The sequence below is a fragment of the Nicotiana tomentosiformis genome, chromosome 2 (assembly GCF_000390325.3).
Source record: "Nicotiana tomentosiformis chromosome 2, ASM39032v3, whole genome shotgun sequence".
NCBI classification, from domain to species: domain Eukaryota; kingdom Viridiplantae; phylum Streptophyta; class Magnoliopsida; order Solanales; family Solanaceae; genus Nicotiana; species Nicotiana tomentosiformis.
Window position 1 is genome coordinate 7,462,819 of NC_090813.1, and position 17,037 is coordinate 7,479,855.

Genomic DNA, 17,037 nt, shown 5'->3' on the forward strand with positions numbered 1-17,037 from the left:
CAGTCAAGAACAAGTATCTTTTGCCTCGTATTGATGATTTATTTGACCAGCTTCAGGGAGCGAGGGTGTTCTCTAAGATTGATTTGAGGTCCGGTTATCACCAACTGAAGATTCGGGATTCGGATATTCTCAAGACAGCTTTTAGGACCAGATATGGCCATTATGAGTTCTTAGTGATGTCTTTTGGGCTAACCAATTCCCCAGCAGCGCTCATGCATTTGATGAACAGTGTATTCCAGCCCTATTTGGACTCATTCGTTGTTGTATTCATTGATGACATCCTGTGTACTCTCGTAGCACGGAGGAGCACGCCCAGCATTTGAGGATTGTATTACAGATATTGAGGGAAGAGAATCTTTATGCAAAGTTCTCCAAGTGTGAGTTTTGGCTCTGTTCAGTAGCATTCTTGGGGCACGTGGTGTCCAGTGAGGGTATTCAGGTGGATCCAAAGAAGATAGAGGCGGTGCAAAGTTGGCCTAGACCATCCCCAGCCATAGATATTAGTAGATTTCATGGTTTGGCGGGTTATTAGCGTCGCTTTTGTGGAAGGATTTTCATCTATTTCTTCGCCCTTGACCAAATTGACCCCAAAGGGTGCTCCATTCAGGTGGTCGGATGAGTGTGAGGAGAGCTTTCAGAAGCATAAGACTGCTTTGACCACAGCTCCAGTGTTAGTTCTGCCATCAGCTTCAGGTTCTTACACCATGTATTGTGATGCTTCGAGGATAGGCATTGGTTGTGTTTTGATGTAGGAGGGTAGGGTGATTGCCTATGCCTTACGCTAGTTGAAAACCCATGAGAAGAACTATCTTGTCCATGTTCTTGAGTTAGCAACCATTGTTCACACCTTAAAGATTTGGCGTCATTATTTGTGTGGGGTCCATTGTGTGATCTATACTGATCACCGGAGTCTGCAGCATCTGTTTAAGCAGAAGGATCTTAATTTGTATCAGCGAAGATGGTTGGATCTTCTTAAGGACTATGATATCACTATTCTATACCATCCGAGGAAGGCCAATGTGGTGGCCGATGCTTTGAGTCACCGGGCAGAGAGTTTGGGAAGTTTAGCATATCTTCCAGCACCAAAGAGACCTTTGGCATTGGATGTTTAGGCCGTAGTGGGCCAACTTGTGAGATTGGATATTTCGGAGCCTAGTCGGGTATTGGATTGTGTGGTATCCATGTCTTCTCTTTATGACCGTATTAGGGAGCGTCAGTATGATAACCCTTACTTGCTTGTTCTTCAGGACAGGGTCCGGCGAGGTGATGCTAGAGATGTGACTATTGGCAGTGACAGTTAGTTGAGGATACAGAGCCGGATATGTGTGCCTAATGTAGATGGGCTTCGGGAGTTGATTCTTAAGGAGGCCCACAGCTCGCGGTATTCCATCCATCCAGGTGCCGCGAAGATGTACCAGGATTTGAGACAACACTATTTAGGGAGGCGGATGAAGAAGGATATAGTTGGGTTTGTAGCTCGGTGTCTCAACTGTCAGCAGGTTAAGTATGAGCATCAGAGACTGGGTGGCTTGCTTCAGAGATTAGACATTCCGGACTGGAAGTGGGAGCGGATCACCATGGACTTTGTCATTAGGCTCCCACGGACTCGAGGAAGTTCGATGTTATTTGGGTTATTGTGGATCAGCTGACCAAGTCCGCGCACTTCATTCCAGTTGGTACTACCTACACTTCAGAGCGGCTGGCTGATATTTACATCTGACAGATTGTTCGCCTGCATGGTGTCCCAGTTTCCATCATTTTAGATAGGGGCACTCAGTTTACATCGCAGTTTTGGAGGGTCATGCAACGAGAGTTGGGTACTCAGGTTGAGTTGAGCATAACTTTTCACCCTTAGACGGATGGGCAGTCTGAGCGCACTATTTAGATATTGGAGGACATGTTGCTCGCTTGTGTCATTGACTTTGGGGGTTCATGGGACCAGTTTCTGCCACTCGCAGAGTTTGCATATAACAATAGTTATCCGTCGAGTATTCAGATGGCTCCGTACGAGGCTTTATATGGGAGGAGATGTAGATCTCCGGTTGGATGGTTTGAGCCGGGTGAGGCTAGGCTCTTGGGTACAGACTTGGTCCAGGATGCATTAGATAAAGTAAAATTGATTCAGGAGCGGCTTCGCATAGCGCAATCTAGGCAGAAGAGCTATGCAGACAGGAAGGTTAGTGATGTTTCATGGTTAGGGAGAAGATTTGCTGAAGGTATCACCCATGAAGGGTATTATGAGGTTTGGGAAGAGGGGCAAGTTGAGCCCCCGGTTTATTAGGCCTTTTGAGGTGCTTCAGAGGATAGGGAAGGTGGCTTATAAGCTTGCCTTGCCACCCAGCTTGTCGTGTGTGCACCCAGTATTTCATGTTTCCAAGCTCCGGAAGTATATTGGAGATCTGTCTCATGTTTTGGATTTCAGCACGGTGCAGTTGGAGGGTGATATGACTTATGATGTGAAGCCGGTGGCTATTTTGGATCGGCGGGTTCGAAGGTTGAGGTCAAAGGACATAGCTTCGGTGAAGGTGCAGTGGAGAGGGCAGCCTGTGTAGGAGTCCACCTGGGAGACCAAGCGAGAGATGCGGAGCAGATATCCACTCTTATTCGAGACTCCAGGTATGTTTCTAGACCCGTTCGAGGACGAACGATTGTTTAAGAGGGGGAGGATATAATGACCCAATCGGTTATTTTGAGAGTTATTGCCCCGTTTCCCCCATTTCTTCTTCATTTATGCTTTTAAGCTATATTATAATATACCGGGTTAGTTGGTTCGGGTCCGGAGTAGTTTTGGAGTGGAATGAGACACTTAGTCTCTAAAGTAGAAGCTTAAGTTGGAAAAAGTTAACTAAATGTTGACCTATGTGTAAAGGATCTCGGATTTGAATTCATATGGTTCTATTAACTTTGTTAGGTGATTTTGGACTTAGCAGTGCGTCCGGAATGTGATTTGGAAGTCCGTAGTAGAATTATGCTTGAATTGGCGAAAGTTGAAAATTTGGAGATTTTTGGTCGGTGGTGGAAAGTTTGATATCGAGGTCGCTGGTGCACGTGGGAGTTTGCAGGTGTGGTCAATGTCGAGGTAGGCTGGATCCGCTGGTGCGTAAGTGAGGTCGCATCTGCGAGCCCACAGGTGCGAGGCATGGGGCGAAGATGCGGAGAGGAGGATTTTGGGATGGCTTCGCAGATGCAAAGTGTTACCCGCAGGTGCGCAAGCACGGGCGCGCGATTTGGGCCACAGATGCGGAATCTGGGTTCTTTAGTGAGTTCCGCACTTGCGGTGGAAATATCCGCAGGTGCGGCATCGCAGAAGCGAAAAAAGAGGCCGCAGGTGCGATAGTGTTGGGCAGAAAACCTCGAGCTCGTGGTTTTGTCTTTCATTTTCAATTTTGTGCTTGAGGAACTCGGGAGAGGGGCGATGTTTCGAAGGTTTTCAAGGGGCAACGTTGGGGTAAGTGATTCTAACCCATAATGGTATAAATTTCGTGAATCTATGGCTTTGTTCATCATTAATTAGTAGGATATTTGAGGTGAAATGAGGGGTTAGGGCTTGGAAATTTTGGAGAGTAATTTAAGGATTTGAAGGACCAAACAATGTCGGATTTTGATGAATTTTTTATAGTTAGACTCGTGATTAGATGATCTTTCTAGTTTTCTAAATATTCTTGGATTTCGAGATGTGGGCCCAAGGGCCGAGTTTGAGCCAATTTCAGGTTTTGGTCTAATTTGATAGTTTTTCTTGTGGAATTCATTCCATTAGCATATATTGATGGTATTGTACTGATTGTGAATAGATTCAGAGCATTTGGAGGCCGAATCGAGGGGCAAGAGCATCGCGGATCAGGGATTTGTCCTGAGGGTATGAAACCCCAGATTCCCTATCATTTACTATTTTTAGGTGACGCACGTGCTAGGTGACGGGCGTGTGGGAGTGCACTGTTGGGGATTGTGACTTCGTCCGTCTCATGGCAATTGTAAACTTGCATATTTTGTTGAAACTATATGATACTTATATGTTTTAGAAAGAGTTTCTGTAAATTGGGCTGAATGTCATGTTTTGGGCCTTGTGCCAGTGCTGTCTGGACCCTTACGGGGCTTTTTCTTACTATCGTCTCACTATATTCGATTGAAAATGTATACTCAGTCATGGTTATACGTGTTTACTGCATAACTTAGTTTTGTTACTCTGTTTTGATGCGTATAAATGTTGTTTTGGGCTGAGTACCCAGTTTTTACTGAGAGCCCGAGTGGCTTGATAGGTTTATGACTGAATGAGGCCGAGGGCCAGATTTGTGAGGATATTTATGGGATTGGGCTGCACGCCATAGCATATTTGATATAGGCCAAAGGCCTGAGTGCTTTATTCCATGATTTGGCTTGATATAGCGCTTGGGCTGAAGGAGCCCCTTCGGAGTTTGTACACACCCCCAGTGAGCGCAAGTACCTATTGAGTGTGAGTGCCGAGTGCCGAGTGCTGAATGACTGGGAGGCATGAGTGATTGTGAGGTATGCCCGAGTGGCATGAGTGATTGTGAGGTATGCCCGAGAGGCATGAGTGATTGTGAGGTTTGCCCGAGGAGCTGTATGTGAGTGATGTTTTGCCCGTGGGGTTGTTCATGATTTCATCATTTTTTCTCACCTTTGCATTGAGCCTCTGTTTGAAACTATTGAAAAATATCTTTAAATGATGTTTACTGGAATTGGGTTTTAAAAGAGATTATTTGATTCAAACGCTGATTTGATTTTAAGCATGTTGTATTTTTACCGAGATTTCATGATATGAACATTATATGCCTTGTTGCTCGTCACTACTGCTCAGTCTTTATTTACTGTTGTTACTTACTGAGTTGGCGTACTCACATTACTCCCTGCACCTCGTGTGTAGATCCAGGTGTAGTTGGACACAGTAGCTGTTGTTGACTATCCCGGTTGCATATTTTATCGGGGATAGTAAGGTAGCTGCTTGGCAATCGCAGCCCTACTCTTCTCCTTCTTATTTTCCTTTAGTTGTATTTACCTATTTTCTAGACTATGTTATTCTCGATATTGTCAGACAAATTATAGTAGATGCTCATGACTAGTGACACCCCGATGTCGGGCTTTTCTTTTCCACAGTTTTGTTTTGATTTGAACTCATTTACGAAGGTTTTTATGTTAAATAGCCTTGAGATTATCTTTGAAATAAAAATATCGGTTTGTTTTGGAAAATGAGTCGGCTTGCCTAGTTCCACGATAGGCACCATCACGACAGGGTTAGTTTGGGTCGTGACACCTACCGGGTTAGTTAGTTCGGGTCCGGAAGGATTTCAGAATGAATTGCGACACTTAGTCTCATAATTGAAATCTTGAGTTGAAACGTTGACCGGATATTGACTTATGTGAAAAGGACCCTGGAATTGAATTTTGATGGTGTCGTTAGGTCCGTTGGATGATTTTGGACTTAAGAGCGTGTCCGGATTATGATTTGGAGGTCCGTAGTGGAATTAGGCTTGAAATGGCGAAAGTTGAGTTTTTGGGAAGTTTGACCAGGAGTGGAATTTCTGATATCGGGGTCGGATTGAGATTTCGGGTGTTGGAGTAGGTTCGTGGGGTCATTTGTGACTTGTATGCAAAATTTGAGGTCAATCAGACGTGATTTGATAGGTTTCGGCGTCGTTTGTAGAATTTGAAAAATTCAAAGTTCATTAGGCTTGAATTTAGGTGTGTTCGTGTTTTTGAGGTTGTTTGAGGTGGTTTAAGGGTTCAACTAAGTTCGTATGATGTTTTAAGAGTTGTTGGTATGTTTGGTTGAGGTTCCGGGGGCCTCGAGTTGATTTCGGGTGTTTAACGGATCAAGGTTTGAAGTTGGAGAGCTGCTGAAGTTTGAGGACTGCTGGTGTAATCGCACCTGCAGAGTGGGCACCACAGGTGTGAGCCCGCAGAAACGGGAAGGTAGCCGCAGAAGCGGTCCAGGAAGGCAATGGCAGAGTTCGCAGGTGCGAGGTTCTTTCCGCACCTGCGAGGCCGCAGATGCGGACGTGTTGCGCATAAGTGAATATGTATGTGCAGGTGCAGTAGATGGGGAATTAACTGACTTCCGCAGAAGCCTTGTTTTCACCGCAAAAGAGGGACCACAGAAGCGGATTGTTGGACCGCAGATGCGGTTTGACTAGCCAAAACATATAAATGCTAGGGTTCGCGATTTTGGCTTCATTTTAACATTTTGAACTCAGAATTGGGCGATTTCTGAGAGCGAATTCGAAGGGATTCTTGAGGTAGTCACTTGTGGTTAAATTTCTTCAATAACTATATTTTCACATTGATTTCCCCATCTAGTTGGTGTGTTTTTGAGGTGTAAATTGGGGATTTGAGGCTAGGGATTTGGAGAGTTGATTTTGGGGATTTAAGTGTCGAATTGGTGTCGAATGTTGATGAATTTTATATGGTTAGACTAGTAGTTGAATGGGATTTTGGGTTTTGTGACTTTTGTTGGATTTCGAGACATGGGCCCGGGGGCCGACTTGAAGCAGATTTTGGATTTTGATTCATAATTTCGTATTTTTGTGTGGAATTGATTCCTTTAGCCCATATTGATTGTATTGTGTTGCTTGAGTCTAGATTCGGGATATTTGGAGGCTGATTTGCGAGGCAAAGGCGTATTGGAGTAGAGTTTTTTCTCGGATTGAGGTAAATAACACTTCTAAATCTGGAAAACCCCGAATTATGTGTAATGTAATTGGTTTGGAGGTGACGCACATGCTAGGTGATGGGTGTGTAGGCGTGCACCGAAGGAATTGTGACTTGGTGCATTGCGTGAAACTGTAAAGTTGAATGATTTGTTGTTAGCTATATGCTCTCCATTTTTTATAGCAATTTGACTGTAAATCATGTTAGAAATCATGTTTAAGCTATGCGTCGGTATTGTTGGGACCCACAGAGGTCGGGTTACATGTTAAATTACCTGCTAAATGTTATTTGTACTCAGTCTCAGTTTTTACTCGCATATAATATCTCTGTCTCTATTATATCCTTGTTGATACATCATATCATTGCAGTTTGGGATGATTTTCATGATTTATGAGAGCTCGAGAGACCGGAGAGATTGATGACTGAGTGAGGCCGAAGGCCTGATTGTGAGGATATTTATGGGATCGGGCTACACATCGTAACATGTTTTATCAATTTATGCTATGATTGGCTTAATATAGCGCTTGGGCTGAAGGAGCCCCTCTGGAGTCTGTACACACCCCCAGTGAGCGCAGGTACCTACTAAGTACGAGTGTCGAGTGCCAAGCGATTGAGAAAAATGAGTGACGGTGAGGATTGATTGAGTGACTGTGAGGAATGGATGATTGTGAGGTTGGAGTGAATGGGAGAACTGAGTGACTGTTGCTCTGAGAGGCTGAATTTGATATCATTGTTGTTACACATAGCTGCCATATATCACTGTTGTGAAACTTCTGAGAGATATTATATCCGATTTTTACTTGAACTTGGCATGTATAAACTGATTTAACCTAAATTGTCGGATGTGAAAGCATGCCTACTTTTCCTTGTTGAGACTACTAAAAATGAATTATAACTGTGTAGCTCGCCACATTCTTCAATTCTTTATTTAATGTTGTTACTTACAGAGTTGGTTGTACTCACTCTACACCATGTACTTCATGTGCAAATCCAGGTGTTTCTGGACACGGTGGGTATTGATATATCGCACAATTGATCGTTGGAGACTTCGAGGTAGTTGTCCGGCGTTCGTAGTCCTTGTTTCTCCTTCTTTATCTGTTCTTTTATTGTATATAGTTCTAGACTTTCATATACATTTCTTTTCTAGACTGGTGATGTATAGATACTCATGGGCTCAGTAACACCATGATTTGGGAGTTTTTTCGCATTTGTGTTTTGGGTTTTTACCCCGTTATGAAAACTTTTTGTTATTCAAAACTACTTTGAATCATTTTCTGTTAAGTTTTTGGAATATTATGGAAATGTCGGCTTGCCTAGTACCACGATAGGCGCCATCACAACAGGTTAGGATTTGGGTCGTGACACATATTAACATCTAGGTATAGAGATGTATTTTCCTCATGCCATTTGAAAATAAAACATTTTCCTGTTGAAAGCTTTTGGGAAAAATTATAGTTTTCAAACTTACTCACATTTTTGGCAATTTCGGTAAAAGATTTGGTTTTCACATATATACTTGAAAAGCATACCTATTTTCTGGAATTGTGAACGAGCTGAACATTTTATTTTAGAGTTACTTCTTTTATTACTTTCATTATGTTGTTATAAACTGTTGTTGGCCATTGGTGTTGAACTCCGACCTATGTTCCAGCTCGTCACTACTTTCAACCTAAGATTAGGTTTGTTACTTATTGAGTACATGGATTTAGTTGTACTCATACTACACTTCTGCACCTTGCATGCAGATATTGGCTGCTGACAATGTTGTGATCGACGGGAGCTGGATTTGAAGATGTACCTGCGTTCCGGTTATAGCTGCCTCTTGTTCATGGTAGCCTTAATATTATAGAAATTTATTTATGTACATTTCGAACAGATGATGTAATTATTTCATACTAGCTTTGTAAATTCTAATTTTAGAAGTTCATGATTTGTACTACCAGTCCTTGGGAAGTGTATGAGATTCAGATAATTGCTTTTACTTATTTGTCTTTATAAACTTCATTGGAATTAGATAATTGTTAATTGGCTTACCTAGCGGGTTAAGTTAGGTGTCATCACGACTAGTTGGATTTTGGGTCATGACATGTACATTGGCATGTAGATATATAGATATCATATTCCTCATATTATTGAGACTTGGTCTATTTTTCCTGTTTGAGCATTAATTATTGAACTTGAAAGCATGTCTACATTTCTATACTGTTATTTCTATATTTGGATTGTACCTGTTGAGCTACTCACTACTTTTAGCCCAAAGATTAGACTTGTTACTTATTGAGTTGGTTATACTCATACTACACTCTGCATTTCGGGTGCAGATCCAGGTACTTCCGGACATATCGGTTACTTATTTTGGAGCTTTATCAGTTCGGAGATTCTCGAGGTAGCTGCTTTGGGTTCCGCAGACCTTGATTCTCCTCCTTTATCTTATAGTTTTCATTATATTGTTCTATCTTCCTAGACAGTGTGTCAGACCATATTATTATATAGATGCTCATGTACTCAGTGACACCCGGATTTTGAAAAATGTTGTACCGAGATTTCACTATTTTGTGTGTTGGTATTTATGATATTTTTCTCTTAAACTTATTTGTTATGTTTTCAAACTTAAAGATTGGCGTGGTTTATTGTGGTTGTCGCCTTGCCTAATATTGCGATAGGCGCCATCACGATAGGTGAGATTTGGGTCGTGACAGATTTCTCCTCACATTTTGCTTTATTACACTAACCTCCCCTGTATTTTACGATATTTCGATTACCTCTCTCACTTTGATTTTTCTATATTTTTAACCCATTTATCATTAATATAAATAATTATAGCTTGACTATTACTAATATTCTCTTTTGTTTAATTAAATTTATAAACATCTTTTACTACTCTTTTTCTTTTTTACTTATTCTAATAATTAGTAATGCTTAAATAAAGAAACAGTGCGTGGGTGAGTTCCAGAAGTCTACACGCATATAAAATTTTAGTTTTTTATTTTCTTAACTTTTCACTTAGATTAAGTTATATCGAAGTCAAAAACTAAAAGAAAAGAAAAACAGTTGATATCGTTACCCAAAAGTAATAAAGATGAATTTATTTTTGGGTTATATTACTTACTTTTAAAGGATAGCATAAAGTGAAGGACACAATATATGACTTCATTTATTTTTATTTTTTTGAGTGTGTGAGAGAGCGACCTCATTTACAGAAGTTTGATCAAGAAGTGGAATTTGATGATCCATTTGGGTAATCTCAATATGATGTGCCATTCTTCTTGAAATTGCAATTCCTACAACAGAGAGAGACAGGGAGATGGGTTAAGACTTTATTGTATCAACCCAAAGTGATTAAAACTGCAGTTGTATTAACTTCAACTCTTTTGCCAGAAAATAAAAAAAGAAAATACAATACATTTTAAGAAATGGAAACACAAAGGATTGAAATGTCATAATAGATAGTGACGATTTATATAGCTGATTCTAGTTATCTTGGGATTTTAACGTACGTAATTGCAGTTGAACTAACATCATGTATTCTTCTTTGTAATAGAAGTCATATGAAATCGCAACCCCTTTCCCAATTTTGTCTGAGTCGATAAGATAATCCATAAAAATAAAAAAATCACTGAAATATCTAGGATATACATCAAATGATTGTTGCTCATATGCTATAAGATTTAATTTCTCAGGATGGTCTTCGTACAGTCAAAGGCTTCAAAACAAGGAATTGTCATCACCCCATTCTCAAATTTAATGTCAAATAAACTTGTTTTATCTCCAAGATTGTGATCTTCCTCCAATCTTCTATAACTTTTTCCAACTTTTGAAAATATAACTCCAGCTTCGCGAAGCGAAGCTCTGTTGCATTTGGCATGTTAGCATCCCATGTTTGGTGGTCCTTATCATTTGGCATATTTTTCAACCTAACCATTTTTAAAGGATTCCAATATAAGCTTTTCCTAAAATGTTCCATTTCCAAACTAGGATTCTCATGAGTAAGGCTAGTTTTCTTCTCCAAAGGGTGACATGACATGTGTACTAGTTGAAGTAAATGTTTGATGTTTTTGGCATCACTTACAGTATCAAGAAAGGATGCAGGACTTATCTTCAAGAAAGAAGAATTAAAGGTAACCTTCACCAATTGGCCATAGTCATATCGTGAAGCTTAGCGAGGACAAAGAAAGTAAGTTGGTTTTCTAGTAATAACAAAGACCTTCTATGCAACCGTAGGGGATAATAATATTTTTTTCTATTGGCCACAAAATTTTAGGCGATTCGGAGCTCGTCGCTCGAATTCATGTTGATGGCGTTGATTTAGCACACAAAAAATTGAAAATCATCCTGAATTCCTGTTTTATGGCTCTAAAACGTCAAAAAATAAGGAACAATCACTATTGTTTGTTATGTCATTTTTGATTGGCTCACGAATTTATGATGATAGCATGGACTTGACCAGTATTGTTGTCACTATAAATATCCTCTATATCATCATAACACTTTAGTGCCTCATCTTTCAATTTCTCCAATTCACAAATGCAAGTTTTCACTCCTGAGAAACCACTCTACATATCACAATATATAATTCTCCATCGAGCGTAGTTGTGAATTCTTATGGTAAGGACCAATAGAACAAATATTGGCTTATAAGCATCTGGATTCGATTTAGTTAGCCCCACACTTACTCTAAATATGTTATAGGATTTGGTAGATGAATGGTACAAATCTAAATATATTTCATCAAGAATTTGATTTGTCTCGATTAATTGTCCACATTCCTCCCTTCTTCTATCTGTAATTAGTGAAAAAGCGTCATAATTTTTTGTAATAGGAGTTTCAAGCTAAATTACAAAAGTTTGAGGTTGGTAGCCTGTTTGGCCAAGCTTATTTAACCCTAGAAGCACTTATTTTTTTAAAAGTATTTTTTTTTCAAAGTTGAAGTGTTTGGTCATGCTTTTGGAAGAAAAAATACTTTTGAGGAGAAGCAGAAGCAGTTTTGAAGAAGCAGAAAAAGTAATTTCTCTCTAAAAGTATTTTTTTGAAAAGTAATTTTGAGAAAAATACACTTAAAAGCAGTTTTTAAAAGTTTGGGCAAACACTAATGGCTGCTCAGAAGTTCTTTTCAAATTAATTAGCCAAACACCAACTGCTTCTCACCAAAAGTACTTTTGAGAAAATCACGTATTAAAATAAGCTGATTTTTGCAGCTTGGCCAAACATGCTATCAAATTGCTTGAAACGAAAGTATAAGCAAAACTTCATGATAACAATAAGACAGAAGAGGATGTACATAGGTCGGTTTGGTTAAGTTTTTTCATTTATCAAACCAAACATATTATGTCTATTTGCAATATCTATAAACCAAATCAAAAATAAAAAATCAAATTCCTAAACACTTCCTACCTTTGTTTCATGTTGATACAGACAAAAACAAAAAGGATAGCCCCGTGCACAAATTATTCTGTGCTCATGCAGGTGCAAAACATGGTCACACCCTAAGGAGTACGATGTAGACAGCCTACCCTAATGCTAGTCTTAGTGGCTTCTTCCACAGCTCGAACCCGTGACATATTATATAGAGACAACTTTACAATTGCTTCAAGTTTCCCCTTCACAAATATAAAGTAAAATGAAAAGGCATTGCTTGTACGTGTTGAGGGAGAGAGAGGGAGATAAAGTTAGAGAGAGAGAGTTAGGGAGGGAGAGAAAGTGAGAAAGAGAGAGAGTGTTGGAGGGAGAGAGAGACCCCATGTTCTGTCGTTTGATGAAGCAGTGGAGTTCTGTGATTTATTAGGGTAATCTCAATAGAGTGTGCCATTCCTCTTACTTAACTTTGTTGACCTGTAGTTCCTACGTAAAAATTGTACGAGACGTCTTATTTGCTCCCCTACATTTTATCTATACCAATTTTTAAAAATATTTTTAGTAGTACTCAAAGTTTAAACAACTTCAGGCCTTTTTCTCCTCTTTCTTCTTCTTCTTCTTCTTCTTCTTCTTCTTTTTCTTCTACAGTGATTTTATATGGTATTTTGTGAATATATTTTAAGGTAATTTATGATGTTTTGCAGTGGTGAGCTGTTGTGGCATTTTATTTTTCTCATTTGGAGTTGATTTAGATGTTAAATCGTGTATTTGATTGTTAAAATTCGAAGAATAAATTTTTATTTTTGGGCAATTTGCACGTAAGTTCAAAGACTTTTGTAACGATCCGGACGGTCGTTTTGAGATTATTTGCACGTTGGAATTGCATGAAGACGACTCCGGAATGGAGTTTTATCGGTTGTGTTAGCTCCGTTGGGTGATTTTGGACTTAGGAGCATGTCCGGGTTGTGATTTAGAGGTCTGTAGTTGAATTAAGCTTGAAATGGCAAAAGTTAAATTTTTTGGAAGTTGACCAGGAGTAGACTTTTTGATACTGGGTTCGGATTCCAATTCCGAAAGTTGGAGTAGGTCTGTAATGTCAAATGTGACATGTGTGCAAAATTTGAGGTCAATCAGACGTGATTTCATTGGTTTCGGCATCGGTTGAAGAAGTTTGAAGTTTCAAAGTTTATTAAGCTTGAATTTGAGGTGATTTGAAATCTCAACTAAGTTCGTATGATGTTTTAGGACTTGTTGGTGTGTTTGCTTGAGGTCCCGGGGGCCTCAGGTGGATTCTGGGTGGTTAACTAACTAGAATTGGACTTGTTGGAATTGCAAAAACACTAATATTTTGTTGATGGTTTCCTTCATCGCGTTCGCGAGAAAGGTCTCGCATTCGCTTAGGGTATCTTGGTGGCTAGCGGAGTTTGTTCTTCGCATTCACGAAGTTGGCCACGCGGTCGTGAAGGTGAAGGAAATTGTTCTCCATGTTCGCATATGAGGTGTTGCGTTCGCGAAGGAGAAATCTAGCAGCGGAGAATTTTGTGCTTCATTCCGCGTTCACGAAGAAGGAATTACCTGGGCAGACTTTAAATTTCAAAATCGAGGGTTTTTATCCTATTTTCATTTTGGGACCTAGAGAGCTCAGATTGAGGATAAAATTCTAGGGTTTTTCAGAGGAAGCAATTGGGTAATGATTCTTGACAAGCTTTTGGTTATATTCCATTAATCTACCATTAATTTCATCATTTAATTAAGGTTTTGGGTTGAGAAATTTGGGGAAAAAGTTGAAAAGTTCGTCAACTGAATTTTGGGATTTTGATTGAGATTTTGGTATCGGATTTGAGTAATTTTTGTATGGGTGGTGTCACGACCCAAAATCCATTAAAGGTCGTGATGGCGCCGGATACCGCTATCAAAAAAGCCAAAAATAAATACTTAATTTGGTTCTCATTTTAATATTTTTGAAATCATATTTCCTTCAATTAAATATTAAATGATGGAATTTATAGAGTAAATAATAATATTTTTAATAATTTTAATACAGGATAACCCATAATCACCCCCAAAACCCGGTGTCACAAGTGCACGAACCTCAACTAGGAATGTAAAATAAAATACAACATATTTCTGGAATACAAATTTGGACAGGAGAAATATAAATACTCTGAAGGAGACTCTGCTAGTTGCGTATCGTAGTATAGAATGCAGCTCGCCTAAGTCCCTGCCATAACCGCACCTCTGCGCCCACAAGGTCACTAGACATATATGTGCCTCCACAAAAATGTGCAGCAAGTTGTAGTATAAGTACGCAAATCAACGTGTACCTAGTGTATTATGTTATACCGGGTTAGTTGGTTCGGGTCTAGAGTGGTTTCGGAGTGGATTGAGATACTTAGTCTCCTAATTAGAAGTGTAAGTTGGAAAGGTCAACCGGATGTTGACCTATGTGTAAACGATCTCGTATTTGAATTTTTATGGTTCTGTTAGCTCCGTTAGGTGATTTTGGACTTCAGAGTGCGTCCGGAATGTGATTTGGAGGTACGTAGTGGAATTAGACTTGAATTGGCGAAAGTTGGAAATTTGGCGATTTTGGTCGGCAGTGGAAAATTGGATATCGGAGTCGGAATGGATTTTCAGAAGTTGGAATAGGTTTGTGGTGTCATTTATGATGTGTGTGTAAAATTTGAGGTCATTTGGCATCGGTTGTCGAATTTGGAAGTTTAGAAGTTCTTAGGCTTGAATCCGAGGGTAATTTCGTGATTTGATATTATTTTGAGTGATTTGAAGGTTCGACTAAGTTTGTATGTTGATATATAACTTGTTGGTATTTTTGGTTGAGGTCCCGAGGGCCTCAGGGTGATTCCGGGTGTTAACAGATTGTTTGAAATTGGAAAATGCAGTTGAAGCTGCTGCTACTAATATTTCCGCACCTGCGGAGAGGAGAACCGCATGTGCGAGGTAGCTGGTGCAGGTGGGGAGTTCGCAGGTGCGGGCATTGCTGGGCTAGGTAGGATGCGGAGGTGTGAGTTGGAGGTCGCATTTGCGAGCCCGCAGGTGCGAGACCTGGGGCACAGATGCGAAAGGGCGGAGTTGGCCAGTCTCCGCAGAAAGGGAGTGTGAGTGCGCAGGTACGAGGTTCGTCCGCTGATGCGGAACCTGGGATCCTAAGTGAGTTCCGAACCTGCGATGCATTTTCCGCAGGTGCGGTGGAGCAGGAGCAAGAATTGTTCCGCAAGTGAGAAAGGCTTGGGAAGAAAATATAAAAAGGAGACTTCGCGGATTTTGGGTCCATTTCTCACCATTTTCAGTCGATTTTGAAGTTTTTGGGAGTGATTTTGAAGAGGGATTCAAGGAGATATCAGTTATGTAAGTTGCTTGAGCCCTAATACTCGTATATATGGTGATTTTTCGCTGTTTAAACATATAATTAGTGGAAATTAGGGGTGAAAAGGAAGGGTTAGGGGTTAGGGCTTGGGATTTAGGAGAGTTTGATTTAAGGATTTGAGGGACCAAATGAGGTCGGATTTTGATGAATTTGGTATGGTTACACTCGTGAGTGAATGTGCTTTCTAGTTTTGTAAATTTTGTCCGATTTCGAGACGTGGGCCCGGGGGCCGGGTTTGAGTTAGTTTTGCGTTTTTTGTCTAAATTGGTAGTTTTCTTGTGGAATTTATTCCTTTAGCATAAATTGATGGTGTTGCACTGATTGTGAATAGATTCTGAGCATTTGGAGGCCGAGTCAAGAGGCAAGAGCATCGCGGGGTAGAGATTTAACCGGTTTGAGGTAAGTAACAATTGTTAATCTTGTCCTGAGGGTATGAAACCCCAGATTTCTCATCCTTCTACTATTTTGAGGTGACGCACATGCTAGGTGACGGGCATGTGGGCGTGCACCATTGGGGATTGTGACTTGGTTCGTCCCGTAGCAACTGTAAAGTTGCATATTTTGTTGAAACTATATGATACTTCTGAGTTTTAGAAATGAGTTTCCGTAAACCGGGTGGAATGCCATATTTGGGCCTTGTGCCAGTGCTGTTTGGACCCTTAGGGGCCTTTTTCTTACTATCCTCTCACTACTTTCGATTGAAAATCTATACTCAGCCATGGTTATACCTGCTTATTGCATAGCTCAGTTTTATTACTCTGTTTTGATACATATAAATGTTGTTTTGGGCTAAGTACCCTATTTTTACTGCGAGCTCGAGTGGCTTGAGAGGTTTATGATTGAGTGAGGCCAAGGTCCTGATTTTTGAGGATATTTGTGGGATCGGGTTGCATGCCGTAGCATATTTGATATAGGCCGATGGCCTGAGTGATTTATGCCATGATTTGGCTTGATATAGCGCTTGGGCTGAAGGAGCCCTGCGGAGTCTGTACACACCCCCCCTCCCCCCAGTAAGCGCAGGTACCTACTGAGTACGAGTGCCGATTGCTGAGTGAATGGGAGGCATGAGTGATGGTGAGGTATGCCCGAGGGGTTGTTCACGAGTGATTGTTAGGTATGTCCGAGGGGTTGTATACGAGTGAATGTGAGGTTTGCCCGAGGGGATGCATATGAGTGATGTTTTTCCCGAGGGGCTGTTTATGATTTCATCATTTTTGCTCACCTTTGCATTAAGTCTCTGTTTGAAAACTGCTGAAAAATATATTTAAATGATTTTACTGGAACTGGATTTAAAAGAGATGTTTTGATTCAATCCCTGATTTTAAAAGCATGTGGTATTTTAGTGAGATTTCAAGAAATTAAATTTTATATGCTTTATTGCTCGTCACTACTACTCAATATTTATTTATTGTTGTTACTTACTGAGTTGGCATACTCACGTTACTCCCTGCATCTTGTGTGCAGATCCAGGTGTAGCTGGACAAGGTAGCGGCTGTTGACTATTCCGGTTGCAGATTTTCTCGGGGATAGCAAGGTAGCTGCTTGGCGATCGCAACCCTGCTCTTCTCCCTCTTATCTTCCTTTTGTTGTATTTAGCTATTTTCCAAACTATGTTAGTATCGATATTGTCAGAAAAA

At 40.4% G+C, this 17,037-nt stretch overlaps 1 protein-coding gene across 1 annotated transcript in view; it reads right to left on the reverse strand.

Annotated features, from left to right (window-relative positions):
- The window catches only part of LOC104105036 (UPF0481 protein At3g47200-like), a 61,353-nt gene that overhangs the window by 29,764 nt on the left and 14,552 nt on the right, over window positions 1-17,037 (reverse strand). The window contains exon 3 of the mRNA XM_070194932.1: window positions 9,853-9,944. Coding sequence (XP_070051033.1) covers window positions 9,853-9,924 — 72 coding nt within the window. The 5' untranslated portion in view covers window positions 9,925-9,944. The remainder of the gene's footprint in view (window positions 1-9,852; window positions 9,945-17,037) is intronic.